Here is a 12,318-nt window from a genome sequence, read left to right on the forward strand (position 1 = left end):
ACGATTGGCCAGCCGACCACCCGGCCTCGGCCAATAAGCGCCGCCCTCTCGGCCCCGTGTTACTGGGTAGAAGAAAACAAAAACAAACAGAGCGAGAAGGCCCAGAGACTCTCCGAGGCGGCGGCAGAGGCAGAAGAGCGGGGTCGGGGCCGGCTGACCAGGAACCTGGGCGAGCAGCGGCGGGGGCCCGAGGGGTCAGTACCAGTAGGCGCGGCTCACACGCTCGGGAAGACTGCGCCCTCTCCCCCATCCCTCCTCGGAGGCAGCCGCAAGATGGGAGGGGGCGGGGGCGGAGGCGTGGGGGTCGCGGCCCTGTCAGGTCCGGGCCTGCGGTGCGGGGGTCCGGCTGCCTTCTTGTAGCCCCGCAGGTCCAGCCGCGCCGTCCCCAACGCCCCGGACTGCGGGCATCCGGCCTGGTTCCCTCTTTCTGAGCCCAGCCTGGAGCGTGTCGGCGCGGGCCCGCCCCCTCCCGGAGCCATCTCCCCACTGAGAGGGGCGCGCGAGGCGCTCGCCCTTGAAGGTCCCCCTCAGTCCTCCTCCCCCTCTGGCGGAGGTTGAATTCGGGGGCCGGGATTGGAAGGCGTGTTTCCGGCTGGACTGAAATCCTGTGAGGAAGATTCGCGCCCTCCCCGCCCCCTGCCCTCCCTGGGAATCCTCTGAAGATGCGGCCCCCTGTCCGGCGTGACCCCGGAGCCCCGGCCTCGGCCCAGCCCCTTCCGGGGGCCGACCCGGGCTGGGACTTCGGGGGTCCTAGCCTGAGCCCGCTGCGGGAGAACTTGCCCGGCCGCTGTGGGGAGGGGCCGCGCGCTATCCTCGCCGGGGGCGCTGGGAGGCGAACACGTGCCCGCCGCCCCAGCCCTGCGCGAACTTCGTCGCGCCAGTCTTCCGGCAAAGGGTCTCTTTTTTTTAGTTTAGGTAAAATAAAATCTCCCAGAGAAAACAAAGCCGGGAAGGGAGCCCCCTTTCTGTGAAACGCATGCCATCTTCTGCAATTGTCAGTTTGATGCTGTAACGTACATGGGGTTTTGCAAGAGCTTCAAAACTGTCTGCAGACGTCAATTTCGCCCCCCTCCCCCTTGTGAGAACTCGCTACGTAGCCAGCAACTGTGTAGTGTCTACAAATGATGAAAACGATCAGAAATGCGATTAGGTGTCGGGGAAAAAAGGGTTTCCCCTGTTTTTAACTTGTATTTTTACTTTAATTGTTATAATCTTGATATTCTTAACGTGACTTTTTTGGGAAACCACCAAGTGCTTTTTAAGCAAGGAGTTACTGGTTTTTATGCCCTTAATATTCCTTCATTATAGGCTTATTGAATACGTTAATATCTCAGTAAGTGTATTTGAATTATAATTGACTGGCTTTTTCTGTGGTACTAATGTGAAAGGAAAAAATATTAGGACTGCAAAAATAAATGCCGCTTGAATATTATCTGTAGTGCTTGCTTTTGCATTACTGTAGTAGAATGCTTTTAGCTGGTTTTAAGCTGCTAGTTAGCTGTTTGTAGCCGAAGAATGAATACAAGTAATTCTAGTTAATAAATGGCCAAAGCTTGACTCCCCAAAATGCCAGAGCAATTTATGAGGTATATTTCAGGAAATACATATGTATATATTTCGTGGGGGAGTGGAGGGTCTGTCTCTTAGGGAATGTCTTGGCAGTTGAATACTTCTGATTGTATATTTCGTGTAACACACTGGAGAAAAGAACTGTTTAATGTCAGCCTTCATTTTCTTCTAACTTGTATGTATAGTTTTCTCATCGAAAATTCATTTTTGTAGGTTAGTATGAAGGAAATAGCGTTTGGATTTTTTGCTTTATATTTTCTTGTTTGGGCCAATTAAGGGTTGTTAAATAAATTGGAAAAAATCCTACTACTTTAAAGAGAGTAAAAACGTGGAACATGTCTTATCTAAACTCTTAAAACGTGTTTGTTGCTGTCAAATATGACTTGAGTTCTTGATCGGGTTATCATTGCCTAAAGACACAGGACTATTTTTTTTATTAAGATAACTTTGTTTTTATCTTAATAAAAGAGATGATAGTCATTTCCTGACAGTTTTGTCTGACGGAATGCCTTCTGTATAATAGTTTAAAATAATTATTTTTAGTGTTTGGAAAACAGCATTTAAAAGTTTGAACAGCAGAAGTCTGTTTTAAGAAGCTTCTGTTAACCCTTGAAAAGAATCTTCCTGTGGGATATTAAAATTTTGGATTGAACTTGTGCAAACAGTACTGGATTTGGAAGGTCTGGATTCTCATCCTGGCTGTTCCACTAAGCAGCTGTCTGTCCTTGGACATAATCACCTACCCTCTCTGAATCTGTTTAGTTGTGTGTATGGTGGAATACCTACCCAAAGGTTTTTCTGTAAGGTACATTAAATAATACATGTACAATTCTTTTTGAATTGTAAAGGGCTTTATGAACATCAATTATAATCATTTCGCTTATTAGGTTCTGCAGAAAGTATTCTCTCAAAAGTTATACCTTCATCAAGAATGAAAAAGACTTTGTAATGGAACTCTAAAAAACTGAAACACGTATCATATGACATTATTCCTTTCCTATATGTATTTCATGCATGGAATTAAAACAGAATGTAGCCTTTTCAGCCATGAAGGATGCTGAGTGTTTAGATTTGCAAACCATTTTTGTTCATATATTTATATGAATCTCTACATATTTTTAAGATTTTTTTTCATATCTAAAGTTGGCGGGAGTTATAGTGAAAAGTGATTATAAAGATTCACATATATTAATTTATTCTTAACAGAATTAGAGAATGATCTCACCATTTTCTTAAGTTCCCAAGCAATATGATAGCATATTAGTCTGAGGATTATACCATAGTAAGAAGCCTATAATTTTAACATAAGGTCCATTTGTTTTTGTTTCACAAAATAATACCCTTTTCTGAAGAAAAGGGCTATAAACTTATGTTAGCAAATAATAGTACATAATGAGGAATTTAAAAGTCAGTTTCACCTTTGAGTCCCAGGAGGCTCTGTATATATCATTGTTATCCTAAAATGACATCTAACAGTAGGTTAAGTTATATGGGAAAAAATGTGCTTTTCTGTAATTAATTTATTAGGCATTTTCACTAATTTGTGCATTTTATGTCTCTGAAGAGCACACTGCTAGCAACCTGATTGTAAATGACCAGAAGGACTTATATCCAACCTATGTGACTTAAACATACACCTAAGTACTCTAAACCACTATTTAAAAAATACTTCTAGAGAGATTCTGAAATCTTAATTTGGTTGCACTTTCTGGTAATATATTTTTTGAAAACTATTTTGATATTTCTTTCATATAACATTATTGGATCTGTATCACTAAGTTAATTGTCTAAAAGGTAACTGATTTCATCAAACCTTCCAGTATTAATAATTTTTAAGCCATTTTGAAACTGAGGCCTAAAATACTGAAATGCTTATGTCGTTGTACTTATTCCTTTCTGAAATGATCAGATTTTTAAAAAATGGATTTCTCATATAAATAATATTATCAAAGGATTTCTCATATAAATAATATTATCAAAAAAGCTGATTTTAAAAGTTTCTCCCAATCTTAAAGTCTTATTCTAGTAATTATAGAGACCTAGGTAATGAGTGGCAGATATATCTGCCTTTCAGATATGCCGTAACGTGAAAAATAACACAGTCATGTGATATTCTTTATTAACTAAAACTGTGTTGTTTTTATTTTGGAGTAGTTCTCATAATTCATTGGTAGGGAACTATCCAGTATTTATATTCCTATGTATGTATATCAGATTAATTTTGAGGCTTGGTATTCCTAAAAGATTTGGATGTGTGTATTTCTTTAACTTGACGTAAACATGTATCACAAACATATCTTTTAATTCCAATTAAAGGGGTGCTTTGGCACATGCTGAAATCTGGGATTTTTTTTTTTGACTTTGATAAATTTATCAAAAAGATTGGAACCAAATGTTAATTAGGGTAATTTGTCTTTGAAAGTAAAGTGAACTGTTTTATTTAATGGAATTATGTGTTTTTTGTTGTTGTCGTTTGTTTTTACAGTGTGTTTAAGTAAGTTTAATTCAGCTTAATTACATCAGTTTAAAAGATCTTGAAGCTTTCTTTTTTTCTTTTAAAAAAACAGATTCTGAAGGAAGATTTCCATTAGGTAATTTGTTTAATCAGTGCAAGCGAAATTAAGGGAAAATGGATGTAGAAAATGAGCAGATACTGAATGTAAACCCTGCAGGTAAGTAAGGATATCCTTTTTTCTTTTTTTCTTCGTTTTGAGACAGGATCTTGCTCTGTCACCCAGGCTGGAGTGCAGTGGTGTGATCATGGCTCTCTGCAGTTTTGACTTTCCTGGGCTTAAGAGATCCTCCCCTATCTCAGCCTCCTCAGCAGCTGGGACAACAGGTGTGTGCCACCACACCAGGCTAATTTTTTATTTTTTGTAGAGATAGGATTTCACTATGTTGCCTAGGCTGAAATATCTTGAAGCTTGACTATGTTGTGAGGAAGCTTCAGACCATTCCATATTTTATAAAAACATGATAGAAAAACTATCTTTAAATACTCTTTTATTCATGCTGTAAGAAAACAGGCTATATTATTTTTAAAGTCAAGTTTGTGATTTTTTTTTCATGGAAATTCATTACATGTCCTATTTTTCTGCCTATCCTTTCACATTCCACATATTCCTATTCTCTGTTATATAGTACAGAATAGAGAAGAATAGTGAGCCTGCTTATTTTCACATGGGCTAGTTAGTGATTTCCGTAATATAAACTTACTGGTATCTTTGATATCTTTCCTAACAAGTAATTTTTATATTCTAAATTACCTAGGGTATTTTCCCTAATTCTCCATGGTGCTTCAATAGCATGTTATTATCATAAAAATGAACAGTTTTGTGGAATAGATGACCAAATGTGAGTAACTCAAGATAATTTAAAATGTATTTAAAAATAATCTCCCAAAAAGTTAATTAGAATTGTGTAATATCTGAATAGTGAGAACAGTTCATATTGGTATACTTTGGATAATTCTTTGTCTTATAATTTTATTAATATTGAAAGCTCTCTATTTTCTGTCATTTTAAGTGTATTTCATAACTAAATACTACATCTTTATTTCCTCAGTGACTTAACTATTGTTTACAATGCACATAGTTTTCTTTGATCTGAACAAACACGTTGAATTTGAAGCTTCTTTACCATTGTTTATTTACAGATCTTTTTAAAGTATGGTAAAAAATTCAAAAAAAATTTATGTAATTAATGATCATTTCTGTGCTGCTGTATACAATAGCCGTGTGAGTATGCTTTAGGGTTATAAATGGATAATATGTACCTACTTAATTGAGATGGGGATGGTAATACAGTTTAGAATATATTTTACATATAGGTAATTGCTTCTTTTCTGCACTGTCCAGTATGGTGACGACTAGCTACATGTGGTTATTACTCCTGGGCTCAAGTGATCCTCCCTCTTCAGCCTCCTCAGTAGGTGGATTACAGGCGTGTGCACCACTGTGCTTAGCCACATGTGTTTGTTGAGTACTTGAAATGTGGCTACTCTGAGTTGAGATGAAGGTCAACTATCTCAATAATTTGTTATATTGCTTGCATGTTGAGATGATATGGTTATATTAGATTAAATAAAATATATTTAAATTAATTTCACCTGTTTTTACTTTTTAATGTGGCTACTGGAAAATTTAAAATTTCTTATGTGGCTTGCATTCTATTTCTATTAGAAATAGAAACACAGCTTTAAGATGTATACTTTTTGTTTCCTAACTACAATAAGACCTAGTTCTAACCCTGTTCTTGGTGCTTGTGTCCAGCACTGCCTTAAAATAAAAGACTTGTTCTTCAATATTTGGATAGGCCTAAGATAGACCCTCTTTGTAGTAAATTCTTCACATAGCAAATAGTCCAAGTCACACTCTTACTCTTTTACTTGGAGGAAGTAGGTTATTCTGACCTTCAGTTTTTTCATGTATAAAATTGGGATATAAATACCCTCTGTATAGATTTATAATTAGGATTTAGTGAGATATTGTATATGTGTGTTAAGTCTGTGAAGCACATACTAGGTATGTAATACATGAAAGTGTGGTAATGTTATTCTAATTATGCCACTCATTGGACACCAGTAATTGAAAATGTGATTTTCTGGTGCTGTGGTCATATACAATTGGAGTGGTTACTATTGAGATATCAGAATTCAGAAAGAGGGCACAGCAGGAAACAATTTTGAAGTCAATCACATTCTGTACTCAGCTTATCATTTTAATTTTGGTTTTCTTAAAGTCAGCTCAATAGGGGTTATGGAACTCCAACAGTTAGGTGAGTATGAGTAACAAAATATAAAGCAATTAATACAAACATGGGTTAAAAATGATAAGGTCAAATATATAAATTATACTGAGAGAATGTTTACTGCTGCAGAGACACAAACATACTTGAAAGGATGTTAAAATTGTTGAAGAAAAGAAAACTCGATTATGGGAAATAGATGTATTTAAATTGAATACTCCAAGGGACAGTTTAAGACATTTTATTATAGTTCTGACTCCTGTGTCTTCTGGACCAGTTTTGTGGTTCACCTTAATGGCACAATGATGAAAGCACTATGTTACAGGTAGATGTTTAATGTTTTTCTCAACCATCCACTCTTACACGAAAATGTCATTAATTTATGTGATCCTGGTCTTTCTGTCCCCTTCCACTTAATCATTTTTGTTTATCTCTCTTTACATTCACGCCCTTGTTCGTCTCTTTAGCTGTCAATACTCTGCTGTATTCTAGTTTTGTATTTTCTGTAGTTATATGGGATTAAAAATGTGGGTTTGAATTCTAGCCATAATCCTTTCTAGATATGTAACTTCTTGTGAAACACATTCCTTCTGTAAAATGAGGATAAACAGTTTCTTTCTAGAGCTCTTGAAGCTTATAGACCACATATGTAAAGTGCCTTAGCTAATAGGTACCAGGTAGTGTGGAATCTAATAGGTACCAGGTAGTGTGGAACCTGGTATCTAATAGATGACAATAGTAATGGTAATGATGAAAGAAACAGTACTACGACTACTTCCACTAAGACTATAATTACTACTGATGGTTATGATGATGTCCCAAACACACCATCCTAACACCGGCTTCTTACCAGTTTGAAAACTTTTAAGGCATTGTTTGACTTCTCTTTAATCCTAGATACATTCTGCTTAAAAGTCCTTCATTATTTTCTTTAAAAGCGTAACATTATTATTTATCCCACAGTTACTACCCTTGCTCTTTACCAGTTAGCTTGTGACTGAGTTACTGAAGCATTTTCTTAGCGGTTTCCTACTTTATACTTTCTCTTTTTGTAATATACTCAGTATTCTTTTGCCAAATGAATCCCTCCCATCTCTTCCCTGTGATATCTAACTTAAGCTCTGACAATTTGAGTGTGGGAGTAGTTAGCAGTGATTCTGGTGAGGTAAGCAAGATCATAAAGGACCTTAAGTTACAAGGTAAAGAGTTTACATTTTGGCTTGGTGCGGTGGCTCACGCCTGTAATCCCAGCACTTTGGGAGGCCAAGGTAGGTGGATCACGAGGTCAGGAGATCAAGACCATCCTGGCTAACACGGTGACCCCATCTGTACTAAAAACACAAAAAAATTAGCCAGGCGTAGTGGCAGGCGTCTGTAGTCCCAGCTGGGGCAGGAGAATGGCGTGAACCCAGGAGGCAGAGCTTGCAGTGAGCTGAGATTGCACCACTGCACTCCAGCCTGGGTGACAGAGTGACACGCTGTCTCAAAAAAAAAAAAAAAAAAAAGTTTACATTTTTTGTGACATAATGGGACTTCTTTTAAAGGATCTTCAGTGAGGGCATGCTTGAGAAAATCAGTCTTCATTCAGTATAGTTTGAAGACTGGAGGCAGGGAGACTACTTATGAGACTAGTGAAATAATTTGGCTCTAATTGATGATTTTCTTTAAAACAAAACATTCCTACCTTCCTAAGTATGTCAAGAATTGTAAAGATTTAAACACATGTATGCTTTTTATAGGTTGATGAAAATTTTTGGTTTCAACATGTCTTAAAACATATTAAAGCCCATGCACATAGACCTGACATGTTATAATTATCTTTAGGCATATAGAAAATGATTTGAGTGATTCAGCTCTGATTTGCGTTAACAATAATGAACAAAACTGTGGCCCAGTGGTAGCTAATTCAGTAGCCTTTCTGACTTAAAGAGCTTTCAGGGCAAAGCCAAGTGCCTCCACTTGATCTCCATGGAATTTGAGTATGAAGGACACTCTGCTAGGTGATGGGGATACAAAGAAGGACATACAGTCTGGTTGTGGTTTCTCCTTTGAAGCTTATGACTTAATTGGAAGATAAAGACTGCTATATAAAAAGAAAGTGATTTCCATGACGTGTTGAATGAATAGTATGTGAGCAATTAGTGTTCTGTAGCTAGAGTTGTTAGGGAAGTTTTAATGCAGGGAGTAAGACTTGGGCTATATCCTAAAGGATTTTGATAACTGAAAATAACAGTGAGGGCGACATTCTAAGTAGGGGAACCACTGGGAACTCCAGTATGTTGATCTCTTTCAGAAGAATCAATTTTATATAGGCTGGAAGATTTTCAGGATGGTAAGTAATAGGAGAAAAGTTTAGGGAGATGAATTAGGACTTTGAGATGATGGCTTTTCTTGAAAGCAAACTTTGTCTTGAGGCAGTAAAGCATCAGCAGTTCAGCTCAACAATCATATGCGATTATTTGCTAAATGCCTTTCATTCTCTTTTGGATTACTAATAGTTCTTAAGTGTTTATACCTAGTTATGGGACGTTTGGCAAATCATTTAAACATTCTCAGCCTTAGTTTCCTTATCTGTCTTCAATGTTACAATAATTAACTGCCAAACTTGTGCATAAATAAATGATAGAGTGTCTAGCACAGTGCCTAATAGTAGGCATTCTATAAATATTAGTTTATCTCTCTTCTCAAGATGCTTTGTCTTTTCTTAATATCTCCAATTAGCTCATAAAAGTCTAAGGGTTTTATATTTGGTGTTGCTGTTAGCATAGATTTTATGATCTAAACGTGAAATAACATGCTTCTTTTGGTAAATACAAACAAATTTGGTTTGTTTTTGGTAAGAAACAAACATGCTTTGTTAAAATTCAGTGCCTTGGTTTACTTTCCTTGATAATGTGAAAAGTAATCTTACTTAGTTGTTTATTAGATTGAAGTAGATAAAATTCCCAATATGTGACTGTAATTTACCTACAAAAATGGTAATGTCATGTGATTCAACCTAATCTAACTTACCACTATATCTATAAAACAGTAGATACTTAAAATACTTAGAATTTTTTTCTTCATTTTTCTCTTTAAGATCCTGATAACTTAAGTGACTCTCTCTTTTCCGGTGATGAAGAAAATGCTGGGACTGAGGAAATAAAGAATGAAATAAATGGAAATTGGATTTCAGCATCCTCCATTAACGAAGCTAGAATTAATGCCAAGGCAAAAAGGCGACTAAGGAAAAACTCATCCCGGGACTCTGGCAGAGGCGATTCGGTCAGCGACAATGGGAGTGACGCCCTTAGAAGTGGAGTAACTGTGCCAACCAGTCCAAAGGGAAGGTTGCTGGATAGGCGATCCAGATCTGGGAAAGGAAGGGGACTACCAAAGAAAGGTTGGTATATATCATGTCCAACAAATGGAAGATAAACAAGTGGAAAAAATTTGTCTGGTTCTTGTACTACACTTTCCTTGTTCTAGGAATGAGAGAGATTCAAAAAGCGATAATGTAAGGCTTTACAGTTTGTATATATTTTTACTTAGTAATAATGTGAGAACCATCTCACTTTTTCTTTAGGTTGATGTTTTTTCTTGTTTGAGTAGATTTAATTTTCTTGAGCAGAAGGTTAACGGTTTATTTCCAGCAAAATATACACTGATGTTTTTCACTGTTACGAGTTTTACGTATATTCTCTAAGTTTGAAAGGAGTCAGAAATCCATCATACTTATTTAATATAATTATGTCCATTACTACTACTAATAAATATACATTTGATTGATAACGTCTAGATCTGAATTTTAATGTTTTCCTAGATCTCGCAGTGAGTTCTCTTTAGCTCTTTATTTTGGGTTCTGTAGTAGATTGATTTGTTTCACTGCTGTTTCTCTAGTACCCGAAATAGTGACTAGTACACTGTAGGCAAATATTTGTTGAATAAGAGTTTTCTGACGATTTCATCACCTTCTGAATGGTGGGAACTTCAATTTATAGCCTAGGTTTCTTGTAAAATGTTTTTGTGATCTGTCAAAAATTAGTTTTGTTAAATGCCTCTGCAATCATGTTTTATATCAAAATGAAACCTGGTTGTCAGATTCTGTTTTGGTCTGATGGCAAGGATATACTTGGTACAAAATAAAAACCTCCAAAAACAGAAATGTTGGTGACATTGTAAAGGTTCTTTAAAAAATAATGTAGTACATTAGTCCTTAAAACATTTCAGTAAGTTGATGTAGAAAAGCAACTTTGAAAATTGGAATTGTTAAGCTTCTTTTGGTTGTTTTGTATTTAGAAAACAGAATTTTCAGGGCTGTTAATGCTTAAAAGCAGTTAGAATTCTTTTCTATATTTATAACATATTGCTAGTTGTATGGTTTAATGTGTACTTTTATATTTAAAGAGTACTGTATTTGACTTTAAAATATTTGATGGTGGTTACTGTCCTTTTTTGTTAAATAATTTTTCCCTTGTTGAGTTTTCTATGCTATGCTTTACCGGCCCAGAATGTTTCTTTTTGTCTTAGTCTCAAAGAAATGTCGAATAAAATTTAGAGCTCAGCTGCAATATCATCTCCTTTGAGGTCCTCAATATAGCTATTTTTTTTATCTTTATTTGTTTTTGCTTTTATTTTAAAGCATCTGCTTTTTTAGTTTTTAACTTCATAAGCTATTTTAACTTAATGTTTTTGGAAATATTGAAAGAGTGGTCTGAACAAAAACCAGTAGGGGAAGAAAACTGGAAAAAAACTAACACGTTAAATACAATTTTTTTTTAGCTGTTGTTTAACATCGGAACATTTTATTTTAGATTTCAACAAATTGATGAATTTTGTGTTTTTTCTTTCTCAATTCTAAACTTTTTCAGGTGGTGCAGGAGGCAAAGGTGTCTGGGGTACACCTGGACAGGTATATGATGTGGAGGAGGTGGATGTGAAAGATCCTAACTATGATGATGACCAGGTATCAGTGCTTTGCTTTTTCATAATATTTAAAATGTTTATGAACTTTTTTGACTTCATGTTTGTAGTTTACTCATACATGTGTCAAATCATATGTATAAATGTTTTGGATTAGGAAACCAAGTAAACTGACAGTAATACATGCATAACTTTCACTTGGTTTCTGTAGTGAGTCGAAAATAGCTCTTTAGAAATTCACTTAGGATTATTAAGTTGACCATTTTTCAGTAAATTCTGTTAATATAGTTTGTTTCTATAGTAATGATAATTGAGAATATCTTCTTTTGAATATTATGAGTTACAGATATTAGATTCCTTTTAAATATTACTGTTTAGAATGGTAACTATATAATACATTTTGTTTTGGGGACATGTGCATCTTTTAGGGATAATGCTGAAAATGTAAATTTTTAATAGATTATGAAGTGAATTTTTTATTTTTTTAATGGAAAAAATTTAAAGTAGAATAGTATAATCTGCTTGTACTCCTCTCTTAGCTTTACAAACTTAAATAATTACAAACTCATAGGCAGTCTTGTTTAATTCCATTTACTCTCCGTCTTCTATTGGCCCCTTTGCCCCCACCCTGTTTTGGATTATTTTGAAGCAAATCCCAAATGTTGTGATTATGTTTTTTGAAAATTTGTCTTTGCACAAGGTGAGACATGGTGATGGAAATTTTAGACAGGAAAACGTTAAGAGTATGTGTTAGGTTGTTTTTATTGTGTGTTGTATGTATGTATTTAAGTGTTTTAACTAATAGACATGGAAATATTTCTAAGAGAATATGAAAAATATGAAACTAGTAGGATTCAAGTACTGTAGAATCTTTGCTAAAAATGTGTTAATCTTTCAAGTATATGTTTTTAGGCTGAAGCCAGTCACAAGTTGTAAATATAGCAGTCCCCTCTTATCCGTGGTTTCACTTTCCGCAGTTTCAGTTACCCATGGTTCAATGTGGTTTGAAAATATTGAGTGGAAACTTTCAGAAGTCATTCATAAGTTTTAAATTGCATGCCATTCTGAGTAGTGTGATGAGATCTCCTGCTGTCCAGCTTC

At 36.0% G+C, this 12,318-nt stretch overlaps 1 protein-coding gene across 3 annotated transcripts in view; it reads left to right on the forward strand.

Moving 5' to 3' along the window:
* The window catches only part of PDCD4 (programmed cell death 4), a 26,923-nt gene continuing 14,605 nt past the window's right edge, over positions 1-12,318 (forward strand). The window contains exons 1-4 of one of the 3 annotated variants that reach the window (XM_003825579.6): positions 1-194; positions 4,137-4,241; positions 9,395-9,697; positions 11,166-11,260. In XM_003825579.6, coding sequence (XP_003825627.1) covers positions 4,199-4,241; positions 9,395-9,697; positions 11,166-11,260 — 441 coding nt within the window. In that variant the 5' untranslated portion in view covers positions 1-194; positions 4,137-4,198. Of the gene's footprint in view, positions 195-4,136; positions 4,242-4,287; positions 4,409-9,394; positions 9,698-11,165; positions 11,261-12,318 lie in introns of all 3 variants that reach the window. The other 2 variants (XM_003825580.7, XM_063607885.1) reach the window with 2 other exon arrangements.

The sequence above is a fragment of the Pan paniscus genome, chromosome 8 (genome assembly GCF_029289425.2).
Source record: "Pan paniscus chromosome 8, NHGRI_mPanPan1-v2.0_pri, whole genome shotgun sequence".
NCBI lineage: Eukaryota > Metazoa > Chordata > Mammalia > Primates > Hominidae > Pan > Pan paniscus.